Raw genomic sequence first — 27182 nt, 5'->3', positions numbered from 1 at the left:
TTATTTTAAGGGAAAATTACTTACTTAGATTTACATTTTTTGCATTGTGGAAACTGTTTTGAAAATTCAAGCAGTCTGTATCTGCGGTTTAGCAGACCACTTTCGACAAGATTGAGAAGTCATCAACATGTTTCCCCGGATAAAAGGAAGATCCAGGAAGTCAAATGTTTCTACAGAACCACTGCAAGACAGTCCACTACAGAGGATATTTTCTCCTTGGAGCTATCAACACATACAACAACTTATTAGGAAAAAAAGAACCTGAGTTACTATAAGTTGCAATTGCCACTTGAGATCAATAAAATATTATTAAACTGAATTAAAATGAATTTGAAATGATTTGGTTTTAAACTAAATAAAATAAGACTTATTACCTTTTAACAGAATCTCTCTGATAAATCCTTAGCTACTCTGTTTAGGATATTTAGTTGCATTCGAAGGATAATCTTTTTAAATATTTTACGATTAATAGAACAACATACCTGGTGTCTGTACATAACGTATCAATGCTCAAACTGTATGTGTAGGGAGTTTTCTTTCCAAAACCTTTTTTTTTTTTTTTTTTCCAATGCAATTCTTGCTCATCTCATTTTTACTTTGCAGCTTGATGCAACATATGTCTAAATAGACTAAGGGCATGTTTCCTTGCAAAACTGAGCTGACATACATTGTATGTTTTGAGTCAGAAGACGCTTATTGTCATGAGTTGGCATCAAAAGGCAGAGGCAATTTAGCTTAAATGCAAAGCAGGTGGACTATAAACTCGTTGCGGTATTTCCAAATCAGATATGAAAATCAGAGTATAATATGAAAATCAGTATACACAAATTGTTAAATTATGTTTTTATAACTCAAATGAATAAATATCTTGTTTATTAAGGGTGCTTCATCAATGTAACTTAGCATGCTTATAATAACACTGCTAATGCACGATTGTAGTGCTACATGCTGAAATATCACTTGATTATTAATAGCTCCATTACTGTATACTATAGTGGAATTAGCCTTACAGTATCCCAGGATTACACAATTAACCTGAAATACTTGAGTTATGTCACTAGGCTTTGTATGCATGAAAATAAGTCTTTGTTGTATCTGTTCCTTGATGCATACTCTCTATTTCCACATTGCTTATTTGGGTTCATGACATCACGAAAGACAAGGAAAAAAGGACAAGGAGTCAAATCTAAACAGAAAGAAAAAAAGTTATATTCAGAATCAAGGGTTTAACTGGGATTAGCAACCACTATAGCATCCCTCTGACTGTTGATAAATTATTGGATGGATTCCTTGCATTTTTATATCTCCATTCACCCTTTTTGTGGGGGATACAATGTAGGTGAAGCAGACAACAACCGGGATAAGACACTAAGTTGGAGTGGGATCAGCCTTCTTTCTTTCAGTTAAGGTTTGATTTTCACTGTATTGCTAAAGGGTATGTCCTTGTCAAATTTCAACCCAACTTTGCAGCATGCAAAAATTTATAGCCAGGTAAATTAGTTTGCAAAAGTTTTTTTGGACTCATTTACAATTTGCAGTTGATTAGATAAGCAATAAATTAAAATACATTTTAAACCAGACAGTAGCATCACAGAATACTAATCGATCCATCCATATAATACAGCAGAACAGCGAGGGCAACAAAGGTTACAGAGGCACATGAAAGATATAACAGAATGTTTCAGATGTTGTTACAGAAATACTGTTTCATTTCCTCATTTTAAGATCTATTTAACATGAGCTAGCAAGTCAAAAACTGAATACTCAGGTGAACTTTGATCAACAGAAACTGATATCAGAATTATATGCATGGAAGGAGCCTTGGAAGCATTTTTATTCATTGTAAAATAATTATGGCTACAACGAAATAGCCAAACCAGAAGAAAGACTTACTGTGCTTTTATTTCTGTTTTGTTTTAGATGTTGTTGTTGTTTTTTTTTAAATCTTTTTCTTTTTTTTTTTCTTTTTAGTTGGATTTTAGGCTTTTGCTTGTAGCTTTAACAGACTGAATAAATCTTTAAAGCAGGCAGATATTGTCCTTTGAGCAATTTATTCACTCTCTTGAAATTCAGTAAAAACAATGGAAGGAGGGGAGAACCATGTTTTTAGCTGAATATTAGATCTTAAAAAGTTATATATTTCATATTTATGATATGTAATATATATTTGGAGATATCCATATGTTGCCCTTGTGCCCGTAAAGCTGTTAAAGTCAAAGAATCAACAAGGTCAGAAGGCACATCTCTCAGGGACCTTTAATCTGTGTGTAATTTTATGGTAATCCATCCAGAGATATTCCTGTCATGGTTAATCAACCGTTTGCTAATTGAACTGTGCATTGTGTTTTCTTTTTCAGCTGATTTGGATAGCAGTTTAGATCACATCCGGGCGCTCAAGATTTATTTCTACAAATTATTCACACATGTTCAGTTTTAGAGGAATTCCTACAGGACTATTTTTAGATCACAAAGCTAATTTCTATGGATTATTTTCTCTGTGTTATTGCATCTATTGAGGTTTTCAAATATGTTTAATTTACTGCTGCGCTCTAAGATTATTGTGTTTTTTGGTGCACACCTTGAAGGATGTGAGAGCTGCAAGCTCAAACAATCTTTATTCCAGCCAGTCGCAGCTTTGCCTCCTAGCTAAAGCTCCTTAGCTCATTTTGTTTTTACCTGAGAGCACCTCTAAATATTAATGTGGTCCTCCTTCCTGAATTATAGCCTTGAAGGCCAGGCAGCTCTGGCAGCATTTGTCTACCTGCCCCCTCCTCATTGGCTCCTCCTCACCACCTCTCACTTCACCACTCAAGGCTCAGTCTTTCCACCCAGAAGGTTAATTTCTGATTATATCAGATGTGATGGCTTGTTGGCTCTTATTCTTCTCTTCCATGATTTCATGTTTCTAATCCCGCCTCTTGAGCAAAATACCCCTCTTTCCATTTTTCTCTGCAGATGGCGTTTAAGAACATTTACTTTCGCAAAGGCGTGAGGTTAACAGCAGAGCTGAAATCTAACATTGAAATCTATCTGAGCTCTCTGACATCAGATAAATTGTTCTTTCATGACAGTGGCAGCCTAAAATCAGCATGACTTTGGAGATTTAAATTTCTCCACGACTCTCCTGTCCTTATCTGTGCAATGGATCTAGTCTGAGTGGGATAAACAAGCCTGCTGACGCAGCGGAGGCAGGGACCTGAACAGCAGGATTTCTGTTTGCTGTTTTTGAACATTTAAAATGTGCCAGCATGATCAAATTCAGCCTACTTAGACATGCTCTGCCCTTGAAATACTCTTGAAACAATACTAATGATGAGGTGTGCATCTAAAGCAGCATAGGAAATCAAAGTTGTACACGCTGATTAAACAGACAAACTGTGAAACAAAAAAACACAAAAACAAAAGAGATCAAGAGATTATGCTACTATTTCTAGTTTATACATGTGTTACTAAAGACAATATTCATTCATCCATGTATTTACTAAATGACTGGTGCATTGCAATTATTTATTATCACCCTCAACAGTGCACATTTTGACACCTTAACTAGAGATGTCCCGATCCAGGTTTTTGCACTTCCGATCCGATACCGATATTGTTTTTGGACTTCCGATCCGATACCGATACTGGCCGATACCAGCCTATCCAAGCATGTATTTAAGTTTAAGTTAAAGTATTTAGCCTTAGTTGTAAGACTCATGTTGAAAAGGGTTTTCGTACTCTTGATAACATCTAGCCAGCTAAATTAGGTGAGATTGAATAAAACACAATGATTGGTAACAACAAGCTTACCTGTTTATTAAGAGATAAACACAAATTGGACAAAATTATAAATAGCAATCTGAAATTGCACAGTGAACAGTAAAACCGTAAACAGTTAAAGGTGCAAGTATTACTGTAAGTTTTAATAAAAATGCAAAACAGGGAAACACTGGCGCAAAAAAGTGGAATGGATCGTTTCAATCGGCGAAACTGGAAAATACGGACCGGATTTTTTTTTAAAAACTGGATCGGCGGTCTGGATCGGCATTTTACATGCTTTGCCGATACACATTTTTTGCCAATATCGGCGTGCCGATCCGATACGTGGATCGGATCGGGACAAGCCTAACCTTAACCTATAATTATACCTGCCAAAATATTTTTTGTAGCTAGGGAAACATTATATATGTCACATGTACATCAATAGCAGTGGTAAGCAGTGGTTGGCCTTGAACTGCTTTTTTTATTTTGCATGACAGAAGACAAACTTTTGTTTGTTTTTCAAAAAAGAAAAAATGTAAGAATAAAAATCAACACAAAGAAAAAAAGACATAAAAGAAAGGAACTCATCATAAAAGTTTAGGACAGGTCTGTAGAAATGCAAGGAGGTTTAGTTTCTAAAGCACTTTTTGAACGTGTCTTTGCCCACTGCTCGGTTCTAAATACAGAAAAACAGAACTCTGCACATCACCCTAGTCACACCATCTCCAATCTAAAATGTGGTTGTAGAATCGTGCTGTATAGATAGTTTCAAGCTTCTGTAAATAGATGGCAACTTTGGAAGAACAGTTAGAGGCTGCAAAAGACTTAAGCCAGTACTGGAGACTCACCCTGCAGAGTAATGACCCCAAACATACAGCCAGAGCTATGATTTAATGACGTAGATCAAAGCATATTTATGACAAATTGGCCCAATATTGCCCAATGGGTCCATTTCCAGACTTAGTCTTAAAAATAATTAAACTCATGAATGCTCTACCTTCAATCTGACTGAGCTTGACCTATTTTTTATATAGCATTGCCAGAAATGTCAGGATGTGCAAAGATGATAGATGCCAATAACTTGTTGCTGTGATTTCCAAAGTAAGTTCTTCTACAAGATGCTGCCTAGTATCCACAGAATACAAATGCACAACTCACTTTTTAACAGATTAACTGTAAAAGGTTTAAAAAATCATATACGCTTTATCTCAGCGTATAATTAAACTTTATTGTATGTCATTTCATTAAATATAATCCTAATAAAAAAACGTTAATGTTTGTAGTGTGACAAAAAACGAACAGGTTTGAGAGGTATGAATACTTTGTAAGGCACTGTAAATCAATCATGTTGATGACATGATTGGATTAATATATGTATGTTACACAATGTTAATGAAATGTTAAACTTTGTTTGTAATGCCATGGAGAAAGAGCACATGATATATCTATCTGTTCATTTTTGACGCTTTGCTGGTTGCCAATGTTGCTTGTTTGATCTGAGTTGGAAAATTGTTAAAGAAAAAAATAGCACTTGTTTTAATTGCAGCTACATCTCCATGCATCATTGTGACCTGACAATTAGCTTTACATCTTCCATGTTCCACCAGCCCCTGCCTGTCCTCATCTATTAAAATTATACATCCGCTCATTAATAATAGTCATGATGAAAATAAGCAACGGGGCGGGAGAGAACCTCAAAACAGCCCTTTGAAGAACGCTTTAAATCAAGCTCAGTTGCAGTCGTTGCAATAAACAAACATTTAATTAAAAATCTTTGAGCTACATTAGAAGCAACATGAGCAAATATGTCGCCTCTCTTACGCCGTACCATTAGCCCAAGTGCTGGTGGAGAGGCAGCAAGAGACAAAAGCAACTGATACTCATTCATTTGAGATGAGTGCTGGGATATGTGGTGTGACAAAGAGGGAAGCGACAGCTGGTGGAGAGATTTCAGCGACTCGGCTGACAGGGAAAAAGATGACGTGTGGCAGTCACAGGCACTTTATGGCGGTCTCCTGAAGGATGCATTTGTAAAGATACAAAAATGCACACTTTCACATCATTAAAATCTAAATTTCTGATTATTGTAACTTTGGTCATAATACAAAATGGGTCATGTGTCTTCAGAGACACAAGCTGCCACACAAAATGTACCCAGATACTTGCTGACATGATTTTCACTCATTTCTGCTTGTAGCTAATGGGGTATACTTTATGATTCATACTTTATGAATTAGTAACTAAAACATGGATGTCTAACCAGGTTAAGCTCAGCTATACATGTTATGTACTGCCAAACAGCCTACGTAATATAAACAGACACAAAGATTTTGTTTAAACCATTGAGCTGTTCACTTCAAGAGCGTTGGGAAAAACTCAGAAAAAGGAAGCAAGGATGCAGGGCAAGGAAGGTTTTGGGGTTACAGGTAACACAAACTGAGGATCTCCTTTATTAAGTCACCTCATCCTAAATGGAGTGAATAGTGTGTAATGGTTTAGGGCTGCAACATAACACTGCAACAGCAGAGGTCACTCTGCTAACCCAAAGGTATTCAGTGGGAGAGTACCAGTGGTAAGCAGGCCCATCCTGCAGTACGCAAGATTTTCTTCACATTTGTGCTTCAGGTTGGGACAGTAGTTCAGATCTCTTAGAAAAGGGGACTGAGAGTTTTTCCAACAGCTGAATTACTCTTCCTTGGTTTGTAGGTTGTTTACTCAAGTATTCAGAAGAAGAGTAAGCATCTGATGAGTATCTAGAATCATACATTCTCAAGTCAAACAGATTCTGGAGGGCTGCACAAATTCCAATATTGATAGATCAAATGAGAAAGAGAGTCACGTTGTATAAAGGTTTTATTGCGTATGCACCCTTCTTACATGAGAGCCTGTGGAGCGGTTTGCACCCTTGTGTGAAGAGCTTTGGGTGAGAGTCAGGTCTTCTAAGAGTAAGGCTCAGTTGAATTTAGGAGATTGCTTCTCCTGATTGGGGTCAGTTTCTTCCTCAAAGAAGTTAAAGTGTTGTTTCAAATTCACAAGGTGTGGTAGAATGGAGAGGGCATGGAAAGACTAGGGCTTCAATTATGAAATGGCTGCCTGGATTGATTGACTGACTGTTTGATTGACTGACTGATAGGCTGATCGGTTGATTTACTGATTGATTGATTGTTTGTATGGTTGAGTGATTGATAGTTTGATTGATTGATTGGTTTCATTTTAATTAGGAAAGGTTTTTTTAAAAGTAGTTGAAAGATATTTGCTTTGAGAATTTTTTTTTTGCAAATATATGTTTTTTTTAATAAATAGCATTGCTTAACCCTAAAATAGAAAAAAATAAGCTAGGTTTCCATGATGATAGTCATCTGCCCATCATTACACCTTCCAGCATTTTTGGGCTCCTTTAGTTATGTTTATATTCATATACAAATGTGTGACATATTGATAAAAGCTTTATCAGACCTTTTTGAAGTCACCCATAACTTTCTGATTGAGTTAGCACTAAACCAAAAAGTGGTTCTTAACCTCAGGCAAAACCAGACACAGTTATTGGCCATTTTGTGAAGGGAAGTCAGTCTTTTTCCATGCCCTTTAAATGCTTTGTCATAGAAATATTGTTAAATCCCACAATCAATCCTGTGATCTGATTAACATAGAAACGAAGAAAGCGACAGAACAAAAAACTGTACTACCAGAAATAGAATCTAAATAAAACTGGTGTTTTTGGTAGTCCAAGAAATAGAACAAAATATGTATGTTAGTGTCTGGCTAACCGTCATAAAATTCAGTTTTTGACAGGTTTCCTGTTAATCAAAGATGTTTTCTTGCAGTAGAGTTTTCCACAGTAAAATATATACCTTGTCTCCTACTGATCTGGGTGTTTTACTTAGAATTCCACCAAGGGTAAAACTCCCAGTCCAACTATAAATCCTTATTAATGTGAATAAAGTAATATCCAAAGTATGCTTAACAAATCTGCAGCATCAAAGCTCAATAATAAATAAATAAATAAATAAATAAAAAAACAACAAAACAAAAACCTCCTTTCTTTTTTAAGCGTATAGATTTACTAAAATGGTTAGTTTTTAGGCTTCCCTTTGTGGAACCTTGCGTGCTTAGTGGATATCTGAGTTGAAGACATAACAGGAAACTGCAGCAGCTGCTACAGTCTCTCTTTTACTGTGTATTTAATGGATAGGAGTAAGACAAAAAAAACAAAAAACTGATTGGTGAAACCCAGAAATTGTTCATTCATTGCAAAAATGCACATAGAAAATTCCCTCTGGCTATAATTTATTATAAAAATATTCTAATTTTCTAATATATGAAAAGACTTGAAAAAAGAAGCATATTTGAAGGTTTAACACAGCTAGTAATGACAGTTAATGATCATATTTTGACTGCGAGATGTTTTACAAATTAATTTGACACTCATCTAATTAAAAACGGAAAAGAGCTTCCTGAAGAAAAAACACGAGAGATTTTTTTTTTTTTTTTACTTTAAACTGGTTTATTGTGGTCTGAATTGCCCCTAATTCAAAGAGGAAAATAATTCAAGGCTGAAAATACACGTATTTTGTGGTGGATTAACATTTAATTATGCTTCGCATTAGAGCTCTACCGTAATAACTTTCTCTCTTCCATCTCTCTCTATCACTTAATAGCTCCATTGGGCTGCCGCAAAAGCAGCAATGCTTTCAACCGTTGAGTGCTTTTGTGGTCCTTTTTACCATAGCTTTATGTGTTTGGAGGCTCCAAATTAGGACGACCTATGACACTGAAATGATTTTAAAAGGATGCTGAAACTTGGTGGAAATGTGTCCTGTTTCTTCTGTGGGTTTACTGCTGTCATTTCTCTGTTAAGAGTCAAAGAGAATAATTATCTTTCTCTTTTCATACTGTCAGCCTAAACACAATTTATCAGATCTAAGGGCTACAGCCCTACCTCTGCATAACTAACCTCAAATCTCCACTGTCTGTGTCAGTGTGAGGCAGCACTCATTAAAGCCCATAAATTTAATTTAGGAAAAATGCTGGAGGTCTAAAATATGCAGCTCAGCAAGCTATCCATAAACTGAAAAGATTCAGAGGCAACAATATGTATTAATAATATATTGCAAAAATGTCAGCCTTCAAAGATGATGCAAGTGATTCCTGGAAGCGGCTCCATGGCAGCGTTGGCAGCAGGAAGACTCAGAAGATCATTTCTCCATAGCTTGATATGGCCTGGGGGACGGCACCCTGTGTTCACAGCTCAACTTATGTGCTACTGCAGAGTTTATTCTTGAGTAGTATTCAGTCTTGAGGTACTTTTTTAATATTGTTAAGTCACCCAGTTTTACATGCGTTCCATTAGTTAGAAGAAGGATATGTGCAGCTCGATGAGGATGTGATCATAGCAGACTCTATTAGAGACCACTTGTTGTTTTATAAAATGAATAGGATAAAAAAAAATCATTTTATAAAATGAATAGGATTCGCGGTTCAGGGCAAAAAGTAACAAAGGGGATCCAGAATTTCCTCTTTTCCAGCTTTATGTAAAAAGATCCTCATAAGCTTCTGCTTCAAAGCACTTCAGTGCAGTATTGACCAGCAGTTGAAGCCAAAGCTCTGCTCATCTGTTAAAAATTGTCTCCTTCTTTCTTGTTTATGAAAATAAAAGCATAATTCTAGGGAAAATGAACTGACGCTGAAATCAGTGGCGTAAAGTTTGCAAACTACTGATTTTTATGATCACATTCATGAACTCACTGAACTCATTAATATTTTCTGAAAACCTTGTAACTCACAACCCAGAAACAGTACTGTTGATATATATATATACATATACACATATATATATATATATATATATATATATATATATATATATATATATATATATATATATATATTTATTAATTTTATTTTATTTTAGTTTTTTGCCATGTTTTTCAAAACAAAGCCTTCTAAGTGTACATATGAGATGGCATTAGAAAACTAGTTGAGCTGATTTAAAACAACAAACCAAAACTAGTTCATTAGTGTATCCACTACTCAGACAAGATGCCTGAATTACCTCTTGTTGCCATAGACTATGTCTATGCACGTCTTCGTGCATGTTCTGTTTAAAAAGGGCTGTCTGCATCGCACATACAAGCGTACTTTCCAAAAGAAAATTAGCAATTTTTCCACTATGTCAGACTCACCAGGGGTGTTATGCCGAGAAATACCTCCCCTGTCACGAGAGCGTGCATCGCCCTAAACTTTCGCACATTAATGAGAAAACAGATTGAAATATGAATGAGAAGGGAGCTTTCTTATTGTTTTGTCAGAAATTATATAGAATAGTGTTGATAGCAAAAGCAGAAAATGCTAACCACGGAGCAGAGAATGTATTCATCGGACACTGACTATAGCACATCGATCAAAACGTATCTCCATACAAGTAAAAATCGTATTCATTTGAATTTATCTGTTTACCAAAACTCTAAATTTTTGGGCATTCATGCATAAGAAATATGAAAACATTAAGAATTTCTTAAAAAGTTTTAAGATATTCTTTCATATAATACCAAATATTTCATATTTCAATCTCCAGAATAATGAGGACAACTTATTTTGATGACCCATCCTGAAAAAAAACACTCTCCAGTATACCTTTAACACCTCAAACACACTGTAGTCATAACTACAATGGCAAAGTCTGAAATACAATCTATACCTAAACCCAGTTTTTCCAACCCAGTTTAACAATGAATAAAACAAAATAAAAAAAATTCTCCAATGTTCCATTCAGTGGATTTTCAGGAACAGCTTGTGGCAATACAGATAATCCTTTTCCCATCAAAATAGAAGCTGCAGTGTATGGCTATTCCCGTCAAAAATTGTGACTAATTTCATTTTTTTTTCCTTTCAGTTGTTACATTTTCATAGTGTCATTTTTCTGACATTGTAATTTGTTTAATCTGAAAGATTAAAATTTGTCATAACAGAACTCTGAGAAATCTACAATAAGGAGACAGGTACTTTTTAATTGCACTGTCCATGAGTTTACTTAATTTGGCAGTACTTAAAAAGCATTTGATTTACATTTTCAAAGCAGATTTTATTTTTATAATTTAAATCCCTTTTTAATATTTGTGGGGCCACATGAATTACAAATTCAAGACATGCTAAGGTGGCTTTCAGAGACCTGAAGTGGAATTCATTTCATTAACTGAATCAAAGTTAGTTTTAGAAGTTGGATCAAAATAAATTGTATTACTTTTAAAATAATATCTCTCTTTCCCCTTATTTTACAATTAGAAAATGTGGTTGATTTATCACATCGTGAACAATTCAGGTAAAATGTGCTGAAGTTTGGGATTTTAAGTGTGACAACTTGTGAAAAGATTTAAGGAATGTGAATACTGTAAGACGTACCCAAAGGTGAGGTGTGATTTGGGTGCCGAATTCTCTCCGTCGGGGGGGGGGGGGGGGGGGGGGGGGGGGGGGGTGAACTTCATGTGAAATGTGAACTCACAACACGGTTACAAAGAGGCACACTATTGTCAGGTGTGTGACAGTTAATCATAAAACTGCTTTCACTTTTGTCCCGACCAGATGTCACATCTGGCTCACAGAGAGCAGCGAACCTGAGAGTTCAGCAGACACCTGTCTGTGTTTTTCTCCCTGCACTCTTATCTTCCGATGACAAGAGGAAAGCCGGTGATTGCAAGCCTTTTGTATTTCCCAAGAGGAAGCTCTTCAGTAGACCCCCTCAATCAGAAAACGACCACCCCATCCCCTACCATAGGTAACAGTCACTCCAGCTGTGCTTGTGGGTGTGTGGAAGCAGCCGCATTATCTACAAACTTCTTCTTTATCAACAGCCTTTATAGTCTAAAACAGATTGACAGAATAGGAGGATGGAAAACGCATGACAACAGGAGGGAGGAGTTGGGTTACATTGGTAAGGGGTGGGGTGGAGAAGGAAATGGAAGACTGCTGCTCCTTTTCTCCTCTAATGCTGAAAGTCTCACGAGCGGCCCCCCAGCAACAGAGGGGGGAAAGCATAATGAATAATTAACTTTGAGAAATGTCACAAATGGCACAGAAGAGTGTAATCTTCCTCTGTTGGGTTTAGAGATCTGGGTTTTTTTTCTTTCTTTTTATGCCCTGCAGTACTGCTGAGATCTCAAACCATTCCATAAAAGCATCCAACAAATCATCCCTCACACACATCTTTGTAAATAAAAACAAATAAATCATTAATATTTGAACTTTTTAACGCTTAGGCATCTACTAGGTTTCTCTTCTTTATGAAGTCCTTGATGTTGGTCTCATTAGCTGGAAAACTACATTTAAAGTGCAGGAATCCCTGTTGGTGATGGTTTAATCAATGCCAGGAAGGCTTGCACTTTGCTTCCATCTTCATCATGAAGAAACACAGCATGACCTCTCAGAACAAATAAAAGATCAAAATAACAAATTACTCTGTTCAAGTTCAAAACAAGCTCAATTCGTCCTGTTTCCTCTCTACCTCAGAGATGTGAACACGAGTTATGGATGGCCATGACCTAGTTTAATGATCTAATTGTGGATACCTATCATTTGTTTTACATTTTTCTTGAAATCTATTTTCGAATGCCATCCGGCAACGTAGTCCCTGTGTGTATTGGTGCTCTTAATTTGATGTGCTCTTTATGTGTAGCACTTTTTGTCAAACATGACGGTTTCTGGTCATTAAACAAATGTTATCAAACAAACATAAACTGAGAAAATTAAAAGGCAAAGTTTTCAAACCATGAGTTTTACAGTGACAGTTATTACCTCTAAATGGGGAGAAGATGGAATTGTAGTGAACACCAGGGTGCATCAATGACTCATAGAGGTCAAATTAAAACCTTAAACAACATTTAAACTCCCCATTACAAAGGGGTGGATCTATTTTGTTTCAATGTACATGTTTTCTAAGCCGTAATAAGGCTTTTGTTGGGCAATTCTCTAAAGCCTGGGGCTCTACACTACTCCAGACATTTTCAATTGAGAAATATTTATGGAGGGTAAGCAAAATGTCTGCTAAATTGGAAAAAAAAAAAGGCCAGCACATTTTTTTTTCAAATTTCTTTGGAATATCTCAGCTACTGTAGGACCAGTGTTCATGATTTTGCCATAAAAAGCAGACAAGGTAAAACTGACATTGATGTAGGAATTCATGAGAAAAGGTACAGCTATGACCAAAAAGAAAGCATCTTAATCCTAAAGTCTTTTTGACAAATAAATACTTTGACACACAAATGTAATATTTTGTAATCTTGGAGGAGAATGTCCAGTCAGCGATTTGTGAAGTTAAACTTGGGTTACTGAGGTGGATAATAATGATCCAAAATACTCCTCTTTCAAGCTCAGATTAACATGATGCAGACTGAAATTTGTTTATGCCGCTGTCACACCTTAAAGATTTAGCCAGCATATGCGTATGCAAAAACTACAGAATACATTGCATAAATTGTGAATACGTTTTTTATAAGTTATGAGATTGCTGAAGCACGCTCATAGGTCGTGGTGTCTAGCTTATTAACATATGAGTAATTTGTGCATAGCTTATGCATAACTTATCAAGAACATATTTCCAATTATCGACATATGACGTATTCCAGATGACCCCTGAACATGTTTCTAGGCTGAGATGGGAATACATACTAGCTGTCCTCCAACATCAGCATAATCTCATCAATTTAACTCTGTTTCAGTTGTAGAGTGGGCGTGAAGGTGGGTGTGATGGATCCTCCCTGCGTTCACAGCCACGACTATGACCAACAAACTTCCTAGCAGACATGACACTAAATCCGCTGTGCCTGCAAACCTTTTTTTTTTTCTTTTAGCCAGGTTCATACGCCAATTGCGAAGTTTAGAGAAAATGTATGTGCTTTTTATGGAGGCTCTGTATCCCAGGTGCATTGCTCCCTCCCTACGGACACTGACTTGTGTCATTCATGCGTTATGCATGTTAGGCTGTCGTTGACATAAGTTCCAGACTCATTATGAACACTCTATGTATATGCCCAAAATAAAAAAAAATACCTAGAAAATTTAGCATAGGCCAGCGTTTCTAGGATTTCAGGCATATGCTGGCTAAATCATCAAAGTGTGACAGTGCTATTACAATGCTGTTGGAAGACTCTAAAAAGGTCATTAATTCTTCATAACTATAAAGAATGACTGAATTTAAGTGACCTTGCAAAGAAGAGTGGGCCAAACTTTTTCCACAGGTGTGTAAGAGTCATTATTTTGCAAAAAGGTTCAGCTATTTTTACTCATTAATCAGCCCTTTCTGGACACATTTCTTTCCTCATTAAGTGAAATTTAATATTCAAAACTGGATGGTGTATTTAGTGAGCGTATCTTGGTCAAACCTAAAATAAATCAGTAAAATGTGAAATGTGTTTGCTCCTTACGTTTCAACAAGGTCAATGAGATTCCTTGTCAGTAGACTCACTGATTCTTTAAAATGAAATCCAGCCTATAGTTGTATTCTTCATCTTCTTTTCAGATGACTATAATTATTGCTGGACGGTATGTTCCCATTAGGTACATATTTATCTTCACAACACAAAGGGTAGGAACTTAATGATGTACATAGTTATGTTCACAGTGCTGCCAAGCTCTCAGAATTGCTGAAAAATGTACACAGAGCTTGATAAATATTTCGTTAACGAGTTGTTTTGAGTTAAAAGTTTAAGCAGTACCGCTAAATATATTCAATCAGTTCCTTTATACTATACTTCTAAGGGATTAAAGCTTTTCATAATTAAGAGAGAACATTGAAAACAATTTTTCTTGCTTTATGAAGTTTTTTTTTAGGCATTGGCTGTTTTCTGTCTTATTTTCAGTCCAGCATATATGATTTATTATGACATCTAGCTGTAGCTGTTTATTGTTAGGCTTAAGAAATAAGAAAGAGAGGAATAAATAAGGGGGGGGAAAATCCACAACAGGACCTTAGAGATGAACCCGTATTTAGTTGATCTTCAGGAAGTCTTTTGATAAAAATTTCTTTAAAAACTCTAAAATATTGTTATTTTGTATACTTTTTTAAGATTTAGACTTTTAATGAAGATAAACTAGTTGCAGCAATGCATTTTAAGGTCACATACTGACTTGTCTGCTATCTATATATACAACACTCTTTTTGTGTCCACATAACTCATCATTGTGTCAACAGAAGTTTCCTCTTATACTGGTCAGTGGTCCCTCAACTTTTTAGGTGATGACAACCAAAATAACAATAGAACTAAGCTGTACCCAAGACTGTTGGTGAGATATATGGTGTAACATAAGACTCAGTTAAATAGGGCTATAATGACAACATAACCACAACTTTTATTTTATTTGTTCACTTGGAGATAAATAAACACACAGATCAAATCCAGTCATTTGATTTACAATTGACACTATTTATTAAATAAATTCATTTGATCTTTCATAATATATTAATTAAACAATCTATGTAATCAATAGATAAAAATGTCAAATTATTTCGTTATAAGGTCTGTATACTTGGCATTAATTTATGGTATTTTTAGAAATGAAAAAAAAAGAACTAATCATGAAAATGGTTTTATTTGGTTAGGATAAAAAGTGGCTTTCACAATTAACCACAGTTATATAATCTTAAAAAATATAATACCAAATATATTTTAGAAAAATCATTTTACATTTCTTACTTCCTGCAAAAGAGAAACAAAAGAGAAAAGCCTATCTACACAGCAGGCAACTTCCCCTTTTACAGTTTAAGTGTGTTTGAACACGTATCACAGTGCATCCATGTCCTTTGTAAACAGTGCTTTGAAATATCAACATGCCTTTTCAACGTATAACTAATTATTATCAGTGTATGCCTTAAAGAAGCAATGGTATTCAATAGAATCCCCATATTCCCACCAAGTCATAGCCTGGGTTGGGGCTGCAACTAACGATTATTTTGAAAAACAATTACTCTGTCAATCATTTTTACAATTAATCGATTTATAACCAGATAGCCGAAGGTTCCTTAAAGAAGATTTTTCATTAGAAAAATAAACTAGGTGAAAACTTTTCCACTTGAAGAGTTCTAAATAGAGCATATTCACAGAGAAAAAATTTTTTTTTCATCTTTAATGTGACATGTTTATGTATTTTTTACAATTTTGATATAATTACTGTTCCAAATGAATCACTCTGTCAGCTCTTTTTCAGTCTCTATACTCCAGTTCATGATTAATCGATTACGATTAATTCAATAATCGATTAATCATGATTAATCCGAGTGTTTCAGCCCTAGCCTGGGTCTTTCCAGGCCATCACCAGCAGACGCATCCTTAATAAATAATTTATTTAAATCACATCTTCTCATTGTTGCATATTTCATTATTAAACTAATTCAATATAAAATCCGGAGGGTCAATGTTTTTTAAACCTAAATTATAAATAAAAAAAATTTATTTAATTGTAATTCCAGAAGTGATTATACAATACTAGTTTTTTTTTCTTTTCTTTTTTAATTTTTGAAGGGATTACAAGGATGAAATGAAATAAACAAGAATTCAATTCAATCTGAATGAAAGGGCTATTCATTCAGATATAATTTTTCATCCAGATTTTCACCTGAATGACTCAAGACTTTTGTTAAAGAAAGGAAATAAAAATGGCATATTTTAAAAAATGCTTTTGTATTGCTTACATTTTAAAATTTCCATTTCCAATAGTAAGCCATTTATGTTCAAAATTTTCATGAATCAGCTTTTCTCTTCAAAAATTTGTTAACTTTTTTTTCATCGACCTTTGAGATAAAGTAGATATTAATTAGAATGTTGATTTTGTGATGGTTTAGACTTTTAAATGACAGCATCTTTTCACTGTCTGTAGTTCAAATTCTAGCTTAACTAAATTTGTTTTCACCCTTGATGATTTGGGGTGATGTGCAAAGACTTCACATTGATTTCTTTTAGAAATTGAGTTAATTATAGGCTTTTTTTTTTTTTTTTTTACCAATTAGACTTTTCAAAATTCACCAACTGTGTTAAATTTAGACACACCATTTGGGCATTATTGGATTTATGGATAGAAAAAAATATCCTCTGACAGACCATTTCTGTTTGAGTTGTTTAAAATTACAAAACGACAAAAGAACATTTTTTTTATCAGATTTTCTTCAAAGATGTTTAAAAAAAAGAGTATGATAACATTTAAACTCCTTTTTTTCCTGACCCACACAACTTAATTGAAACTGAAAATAAATATTTGAGCATGAAATAATTCATTTGTTTTAAATGACTATGATACTGTCACCTCCAATGTGACATGACCAGCATCTATTACACAAAACTGCTAAATGGCTGTAGACATGTGTTTTCTCTCTCTTTTTTTAGTCATTATTAATGAGAAATAAGAATCATTATATATGAAAATAACCATTTTAAGCTTTATTTTTCATTTGCAACATGACATGTTTTCATTTTCCTCTTTAAGTTGTTTATTTTCAAAATGCAGCAATGAGAGCTATCTACATATAAAATGTAATTTAAATTTGTGTAAAGTTTGTATATATTAATTATTGCGGTCCAGCTTTTGTTTACCATTAATTATATAGTACAGGCTACAAACCATTCATCAACATAAACAATTGGAGGAAAACAGCTGAAAAAATATATACGTGAAATTTAATTGCTCAACAAAGAAAAAAAGATATATTTCATCAAACTTTTAGTTAATAGTAAATCAGTACAAAAACAAGAGAAGGAGGTCATCCCCAATGGAACGATCAGGATGTTAATTCTGCAGCAAAACACCTTAAAATCCTCCCCTGTATTAGAGCTCATTTAAATAAAGCTAACAATAGCATTTAATTAGCGCACAGTTACACCTGAGCATTAAGACTTTAAGCAGCAAAATCTCTGTTGTTATATCTCCTGTCTTCCTTTTTAATTATTCTGAATTGGAGTCTGACTGAAATTCTCTCGGGCTTTAATTAGGGCCTGAATTAAAGTTGTGTAAATACAGTTGGAAGCAGAACAGTCTTTAAATAGAGCCATGTTGCATCTGCAATTTCACTTTCCCTTTCTGCAACAGAAAAAATTCAAAGTCCTTTTGAAGTTTGTCAAATCGCTGCAAGCTTCTTTTCCCCGAGGTGATCATGCAGATTGATAATGCTATTTTTTTTCTCAAATGGCTCAACGCAAAAACTATTTTTGTAAATGAGACATTTCTTTGTTCCTCTGACGCAGTGCGAAAATATGTTCAATTTTGTTTGCCCTTCTTGTGCATTGAAGTACTTAAAAAAAAAAAAAAGAAACTTGGAAGATTTACACATAAACTCACCTCTCTTTGGTAGTGTTAACGCCTGATCCTCCAACTGCAATTGTCTGATTTGCTTTGAAAACCAAAAGCATGAGATTCGCCTCCCATTGGGCTGGATAAAATCCAAACCAAGTGCCTTTGCCCAGACTGCAGGCTTCTGTCACGGAATAATAATGGGCTCTTTCAGATGTGTTTGTCATCAAATTAGTCCTCCACTTCAGACAAGGTGCTCTCACAGAGCAATTCTGGACAGTGATGGAATTCAAATTAGGCACAGCCCGTTTGAGCTTTTTAAGCGTTGAAAAAAGAGAATGAGTTTAATTTGCGGAGGTGATGCTAACGTAGGAGGTAAAAAATTACAGTGTTAGGGTTCATTTTGGTGCTTTTTGTCCTGTATTTAATGCAGCATATAACTAAAGTTAAAGCTTTCCCAGGTGTATCCTGTCAACAACTCTTTCCCTCTTGAACCAATGCTTAGATTGTTTTGAGTGTGTTTTAAAGCATACCAAAGCTTTTTAACGCATCCTGGAAGCCCCGTTTACTGTTTGTCTTCCTGCTTTGAAATTTGGCTTGAAGACACCCAGGTAGAGCTCTTCCTGCCTCTCTGCTTGCAATGCAATTCTTCTTTGATACCTTTGATCAACTCAGGAGGGAAAAAAGTTGCCTTGAGAAGTACCATCACTCCGACACAGCAGGGGGACACCTTGAGCAGGAGGGAGCACGGAAAAAGGGATGGAAATCCCTGCATTTCTGCCCTCCGGCACTGTCTGTCTTACAAGCACACATGTTCTGGCAGGTTCAATAATTAAAGGGTTACTTCGGGACATCTGACACAGAATCATTCACATACAGGAGGTGGGAATAAACAGCTAGCTCTTCCTGAGAGAATATTATTGGTTAAATATAAATCTTTGGTGCTGTGATAAAATATTTAAAATTAATGGATTTCTTCAGGTGTGCCTTTTGTTACCGGTTTATATTTCAGATCTTAAAAAATATATATCAGACAAAGATACTGGGTCCTAAGTGCCTTAGTTAGGGGCACTGTTGATGAAAAAAGAAAAGGATCTCAACAAGAATTATGATTTTTTTTTAAAACAACTTGATGACCACAAAGACTTTTGTGGAAACTAATTCTAACGACTAATGAAACAAAGGTGGAACTTTTAGGAAAGTTTCTGTTTCATTACATTAGGTGTAGTGATATTACCACATTAAAGAATAAAATCAAAATGCTGAAAGTAATGCATAGTGGGGGTAGCTATATGGACTGTGGTTGTTTTGCTGTTTCATTAAAGAATTGCCATAACAGATAATACCAAGCTTTTTTCTTTTCTTGTTATATTTACTGAATGTCCTGCAGGTAGTTTGAGATCTTAAGTCTCAGAGCACTATGGCTATACCTATGAGCTATGATCTGAAGCATGTTATCAATTCCACTTAATTAGAATTTGATCATCATCAATAATTTATTCTCAAAAGGTGTCTACAGTGACTGATTTCTATGTATGATAGTGTTACAAGGGTGGTGCAACCGGGGTTAAGGTTTTAAGATATGAATGAATGGATACAGATGACTTTTCTCTTTCATAATTTGAAAAATGCATTTTGTATTTACTAATTTTATCTTTGCCTGGCATTAAAATTTGTTTAAAGAAATTTATATTGAGCAAAATGTTTTTCCACAACACTGTACAGGAGTGGTTTCTAACAATGCATTCCATAGCGCTACAGTACTTATTCTGCCATCCATCACAGACTGGAGAGCAATTTGAACAATGTGTCAGTTTCACTAGTCTTGGAAATTGCATTAAATTAATTTAGTCAGAATAATTCTATCCTAATATATTGAGCATCCCTGTTCGAGATACATAACCACTGACACTATAAACAGACGAAGTGAGGAAGATTGATCATGTTGCTACATTCTGTTAGGTCTCAAATTTATTTAGAAGTGTCCTTGACACACAACAGCAATTCTTAAACGTGGCCTTGCAGGTATATATTGCTTACATCAGTAGAACTACATATAACAGTGTATTTAAACTATGAGTGAGTTCAATGGCCTTGCCCCACATCAGTCCTTGTTATGTAGTAGTAAAGAAAAAAATTCTAAAATTAATGACCGTGAATTTATTTATTTTTTGGTTTATACATATTACAATGTGCATAAATAACTAGACATGACCTAAAGTACATATGAAAATTGTCAAATCTTCAAGACATTCACTTAAGCAATAAATGAACAAATGCCTCAGATCAAACAGGCAACGAAGAAGTCAAATAGCAAACTTAGGGCCCCTGATGGATCCTCTAAAAGTGCCGCTCTACAACTTAATTTCAAACAGCTGTGTGAGTGCATCACTTTTAAAAGGAAATCTCTAATCTTGTTTTTGAACGAAATTCAACACAAGAAAAGGAAAGCTCTAAATGGGTGAGAAAAAAAAATATATATATAATCTTATTTCCAGAAAATTTATAGAGGTGAGAGAGCTCTGAAATAGCTTTAGATTGTCTGCTGAGAACAAGCGTGATTCTTTGTAATGGATTGTTTTTGTCTGTCTCGCTCTTTTTTTTTCCCTCTAGGCCTGAAGCAGATCCATGCCCTGTCCATCCAGGGGAACTATGAGCTGCGTATCGACTTGGAGGACTTTGAAAATAGCACAGCGTATGCCCATTACGGTACCTTCTGTGTGGGTCTGTTCTCTGTGGACCCTGATGAGGATGGATACCCTTTGACAGTTGGAGATTATTCTGGCAATGCAGGTATGTACTGTAGTTATGTTTCCATTTTCTTGCAAGATGTACTGTGCATTTTCTATGATTAGATTTTTCAAAAATATATATATTTTTTTTATCTAAAAAAAGAAGCAGGTGACCTCCATAATCAGCTTCTCTTCCATTCTGTGTTCAACAATAATAATCGAGCACTATATGCAGCACAGAAGGCGTATCCAGTGACTAAACATTGTATTTTGCTGCACAGAGAGAGAGGTGCATCTAGTGTCAATGTCTCTGTTCCCTCTGCTCCGAGATCCAAGCCAGCTACCTGTCACCTTGATTAAATTACTGGCAATTAATTGCACAGCTTGACCTGCAGCGTAAACAAAAACATGCCACTGAAATAAAGAAGCAATTTAAGGGACCTGTGGGGAACGCAGTTTCAAAAACACTGAGAGAATGAGGACGAATATGAGATGCAGCAAGGAGGTGTGGGGCTGGAAGGAAATGCAGGAGAAGCAGGTGCACGTAAAGATGAGCTAAATGAAAAATGTAGATAGATCTGTCTGCGGTGTGTTTTAAGACTATTACTACAGAGGGATTTATTGTGATGCACCAAGACAAAACTACATAGTTGTGAGGTAAAAACAAACAATGCATTTGTTTATAAATTCGTATAATCTAGCTGAACTGGATTCATAAGCAGGAAATATTTAAATAAATATCTTACATTAACCTCCATATGTCTTGGGTTGCTGCTTAACAACAGCATGATTGTAGTAAACACCAAAAATTCTTAATGTTCTTATTATTTTCTCATTGTCTCCCAGCCCATGCATGAAGCTGTTCCTGAGCTGGAAAGCTCCTTCAGTGACATACTGCTGCACTGTAAATGCACCAGGGAGTGTTATCACAGATCCTTCCTCCCAGCAACTATAAGAATTTATAACCAACACTGTTCCTAATAACCTCAATAAGTTGTTACATTAATGCTGATTTTTGCACAGTTTCTCTTAGTCAGACTTAAATAACATGCTGCTGTCATTTTTTGCACATCTCTGGTGTTGCTGCGATTTTTCACATATCCACTACTGTAAAAATGTAAAAATTTCTTATCTGTAATTTTCTAAGGTCCACATTGTGTGACCACTTCTGCTATAACCTTTTGTTGCTGGAACACCACAATTTCCCCCGTTGTGGGACAATAAAAGGTATTTTCTATCTTATTTTTTAATGCTGTTTAGGTAAATACAGTCGAGGATATCCACAAACAGATAATGTTTTTAGTTCAATGTTATTTTTTAGAGTCAGTCAGAATGGACACATACTGACTGTCTAATTGTAAGCAAATATTTATATCAAGCAGAAATTTTAGTGAGTGAAATCAACAACAGTGCAAAAAATGACATGCCAGAGCATTACCCCTGCAGAGTTAACATTACGGCCTCACCAAGAACACATTTGCCAGTTTGAATCCAGACCATTTTAAAAAAGCCAAGCTCTCCTGGGATCATGTTAGCTTCAGCTGCTGTTCATATCAGGATCATTTTCTGCTGCTGTCCTTCTCTGCCTGCTCTCAAATCCGCCAAAGGGAGCTCATTTGCGACGTGAGCAGCTGGACCTTAATAGGCATCAGTGGAGGGTGGTGCCCCACCCCCCCAAACCACCAAGGTGACACCCGGTGCCTTGTAAATGGGCCTTTAAGTGCCACTGTTGTTTTATCTCCTCTCCCTTTGCCCTCTGGACATCATCCGCTTGTTGACACCGCTGGGACTCTTCCATTCCACCCTCTGTTTCACTCACTAAATATTTTCCGCTAACGCCAAACAGCTCGAAACATGAATATGACGCTTGCCGTCAGATTATTTTTCCAACTGAGTGGTTACCATAGCAATGTCAAATTGAGAGTATGAGTGGGACAGAGCAAGAGAGCGGATAGAGGAGCTGCTGGTCCACATCCTGAGCAATTAAGAGCTGTTTGATGCCCTCAAAAGCTGTTAGTGATCACCTGATGGCTGGTAAGCAGCCTTTCATTCAGCTCACAGCTTTGTCCTTCTTTTCACTTCCAGCCCCCAGTGGGAAACCAGCTTTGGAAATAAAAGGGAAAGTAGAGAGGAACAAAAGAGTAGGGGGAAGCTCTTTATGAGCTCCTTGAACACCTTTTTGCAAAAGCAAATAATACTAGTGTATGTATAAGGATGTTTTTGTTTTGTTTAGTTTTTTCCCATTTTTTCTTTAAAATTAGCGGCTTTCAAAGCAGATATCATCGGTGAGGAATTGCCAGCGAGAAATCTTTATGTGGTGGGACGATGTTTCCAGCTCAGCAATTTGATTGTGGGAATCCGACTTAGCATCCAGACTATGATTAAGGGCACTTGGCTGTGCCGCATCACTGCAGTGGTCTTACATCACTGTCATATTCACAATCGTGGGCCGGGGAAAAGCAGGCCCTCTCATTGATTATGACTTTAAAGCTTTTTGTATCAACAGAAGAAAATAAGAAAAATAATAATGCATGCCAGGAAGAATAAAATCAACATATGACATTAGGACTGTTTTAAAAGATTTACTCGAAAGAAATAAACATGAAAGCCTTTCCAAGTGACATATATCCAGATGAAACCATCAAACATGAATTATTAAAAGACATAAAGGTCACAAAAGAAAGTTTGATGAATTAGCTGCCACGATTCCTGACCTCCCACATCAGACAATGAGAACAAATATTCTTCAAAACAGTGGAAATATATTTTCATACCGTTTTTATTTGCTGTTTACCTTGTTGGTGGATTTAGAGTTAAATACAGAATACTTTTACTAGATGTAAACAACAAGTACTTGGTTTATGATATTGTTTGATCATACAGTATTCTCTAAATAGAACTGTGTAAGTCTCTTGCTAACTTTTCCTCTTTTTGGAAATTGTAAACTACTTGAGTATTAATGTTTACTATTCAAGTAAAAGTATAAATCCTACAGTTTTAAAGCACTTTTGTGGAAGTACCAAATTAAGCTTCTTACTCAAGTAAAAGTGTAACAGCACCATTTGTATACCTACTTAAAGTATAAAATAAAAGTAATGCAGGAAAAAGATGTTAAGGACAGATGCTTTAATCCTGGGGTGCTCAATTCCAGTCCTCAAGAGCTTCTACTGTATACTGCACCTTTTTTGCAGTGTATTCTCATTATGAGTTCGTATGAAATCGTATAAAAAGTTATGCACCGTAATTTTGTACGTTGTGGACGTTTTTTTCGTCGTATGCGCATGCGCATCTTACGCACCATTCAAGAACATAGAATTTAAAATACAATTAGCCCTAACCCTGACCCTAACCCTAAGATATAAAACAGCAAGCAACGTAGTTAGAGACATGAATAAGTGATTATTGCACTGTTTTTCCCAGTTTTACGTCCGTCCGCGGATCTGCTTTTTTTGTCTGTCTGCCAGCGCATGCGCACTGAACTGGTTTTTTGAGAAAAAACGTCCAAAACGTACGAAATAGTGTGCATAACTTTTCGTACGATTTCATACGAACTGATAATGAGAATATGTTGCTTTTTTGATGCACCCCATTTTTAGCACACGTGAATCAAATGTGTGGCTTGTTACCATGCCTCTGCTGAGCTAAATGCGGGAATTGAGCCTTTAAATTCAGGTGTGTTAGGGAATTGATGCATCTAAAAGTTACAGGATTGTAGCTCTTGACGACTGTACTTGAGCACCCCTGCTAAACCTAATACTGGTTACTGCACTACCCTATTAAAGAAAAAAATTTCTACAATTCTGGATGATAAGTTCTCTGTACATCCTTTTCTTACTTGTAACTAATGGTGTGAAATTTAACTTTGCACCATCTTGAAAAACTATTTATTTTGGTAGGTGGCGAACCACAAAGAACTTCATTGTCTGAATGTAATTAATAATTTTTATGTTTTTCTTTTTTTTTTTTTATGCCAGAAGGCCAAAACAACAATTAGCTTAAATTAAACAAAACTAACAAGTCTATTTAAAAAAAAAATGAAGAAAGTACAGATAATAAAAAGGTATAGAGTAGAGGTAAAAAGTTGTCTTAACAATAATCACTCAAGTAAGGTATAGACATTTCTACCTAAGTAAGGCAATGAAGTATTTGTACTTTGTTACTTGACACCTTTGGATATAACAATTACTTAATTAGACTTTTTTTTTTGTTATCTGATGTAGGATTTATTAAAGAAGGGCTACGGTGACTAGACGTCCCTGATTACTAAGGTCCTTGTCTATTTTTGTCTACTTTTCCTCGGCTAAAGGTGTCTCTGGAAATGTCCCCGATTTTACAGTTTTATGAATTAGGGGGAAAATGTTTTGCGTGTAGACCGTTATTAAAGTAGAAATAGTTTGTGAGCATGTTGCGTACAAAAACAGCTGTAGCACCATCTTTAGTTGGTTGCGCTGCTGTAAACGTAAAGGTAAGGAACAGAGTCTCCACTTTAAAAACCGAAGAAGCGGAAGTTCGTTATCACAACCAGTTGCAGCTTTATGAGCAGAGACATAGGTTGTGGTTTATGAGCATAGATATTCAGATTGCATATATGGAAATTCATCATGAGGAAATAGGAGTCAGTAACAGGAGAACTGAATGAAACAAGATCTGAGAATAAAGTAAGAGACAACCACTTATTTAATGTTCATTATTATGTTGTTTTTGCTTATACCTGCAAATATTGTGGTAATAAGCATAATAATAATAATAATAATCATGATGATTATAATAATTCCAGTATCTCATCTAAAAATAATCAACTTCCAGTTGGTGTATGAAACAAAACTCTTGTTTTAACTATTAAATTATAAGTTTTCATGTTGTACATTCAAATGTTTTGAGAGGGATTTTATGTTTTATGGTTATATTATGTCTCTGGTTTAGAATGGTGTAAAATTAATAGAGGAGGATATAGTAAATCAGAAGCAGACAGAAGTCAGAAGAGGACTAGAAAGAAAAAGATTTCAGTAACCAGTCAGACAAACCTGGAATAATCAGCTGTTCCATTACTGAAAGGCAGGAAACAAAGGAGCTGGCCAAAGCGCATAGAGCCCATTAGTGGGAGAAATGAGTCTGCTTCTCTAAGAAGCATAGGGCCCCGATGCTGTCATTTGACAGTAATAAACATATATCATCCTTTACTTGCAGGCTTGACCTTATGTAGATGTGAACAGCATGAGTATTTGTTGCACCTTATTGAAGAGGTGAGGGAACTCTGTGTCCAGAATGCCACAGGCATAAGCTACTAGTTTATATTTACTTTTCTGGTTTTTCTTTTCCTTTTGTCGATCTCTCCTTAGGCAGTGGTAGAGCTCTTTAGGTCCCACAAATTTGGAAAAACCTTGGTAACCACCCTGATCCCTCCATCCCTCATCTACCAGCTTATGAGGTCTTAGAAATAAATGTATCGAATCTGGTCTCAGGAAGCGATGGAGTTTGTTTTTTTATTCAGTTAAATCTTGACCAACCTTTTAAATATTTAAGTTTAACAAAGGTATTTTCTTGCAATAATTCCTAAATCCTAAAAAGTATTTTTTCCCTTCCAGTTTCCTGTTATGACGACAATCTGTTTGTGTATCACGTATTATCTACATAAATATAAGCTTAAGTGTGAAAAGGTTTAGGGGCTGTTATTTTTTTCAACCAATCTAAAACTATAGTCTCTTTTTTTTTTCCCAGGTGATTCTCTTCTGAAGCACAACGGGATGAAGTTCACCACCAAAGACCGGGATAACGACCACTCCGAGAACAACTGCGCCTCCTTCTACCATGGTGCTTGGTGGTACCGGAACTGCCACACCTCTAACCTTAACGGCCAATACCTGCGCGGCCAGCACACATCCTATGCAGATGGCATTGAGTGGTCCTCCTGGACCGGCTGGCAGTATTCCCTCAAGTTTTCAGAGATGAAAATCCGTCCCACCCGTGACCCCGACAATAAATAAAACTGAGAAGAGGAAAATGAGAAGACAAAATCTTTTTTGGATCATTCAAAAGAAATAAAAGAGAAAAACAACATGATTTTTGAGAGATAGATTGAATTACTTGTCTTCATTTTGTTTATTCACCGATACATGTCTCCTTACGTTTGATTGACTGCCACTACTCTTCTTCTTTTTTCTCCTCTATAATTGTGACTGATGATTTCTTTAAGAAAATTGTAACTGAGATTCCCATAGTTTTGATATTTACCTTGTGAAAAAGCAAAGCAGTGCCCTGAGTCCACAATCTACTTGGCTATCTTTGCTTAGTCTAATGGCGGCCCAATAATCTACAGAATCAACATGTTCTCTTTACCTTGAACCCCAAACCAACATGTTAGGAGCTATTATAGCAGAGGGTCCAATCTTATGTAATGGAACAAGACCAACGGTTCACAAAATACAAGCAGGAGATGCA

At 35.7% G+C, this 27182-nt stretch overlaps 1 protein-coding gene across 2 annotated transcripts in view; it reads left to right on the top strand.

The window, feature by feature from the left end:
* The window catches only part of LOC119796466 (fibrinogen C domain-containing protein 1-like), a 207141-nt gene extending 180261 nt beyond the window's left edge, over positions 1-26880 (top strand). For both annotated transcript variants that reach the window (XM_038305036.1, XM_038305034.1), the window contains 2 exons: positions 20626-20805; positions 26463-26880. In XM_038305036.1, coding sequence (XP_038160964.1) covers positions 20626-20805; positions 26463-26728 — 446 coding nt within the window. In that variant the 3' untranslated portion in view covers positions 26729-26880. The remainder of the gene's footprint in view (positions 1-20625; positions 20806-26462) is intronic.
* The last annotated feature ends 302 nt before the right edge of the window (positions 26881-27182 follow it).

The sequence above is a fragment of the Cyprinodon tularosa genome, unplaced genomic scaffold (genome assembly GCF_016077235.1).
Source record: "Cyprinodon tularosa strain WSP-4 unplaced genomic scaffold, ASM1607723v1 ctg55, whole genome shotgun sequence".
Taxonomy (NCBI): Eukaryota; Metazoa; Chordata; class Actinopteri; order Cyprinodontiformes; family Cyprinodontidae; genus Cyprinodon; species Cyprinodon tularosa.
This window is presented reverse-complemented; position numbering and strand designations above follow the sequence as displayed.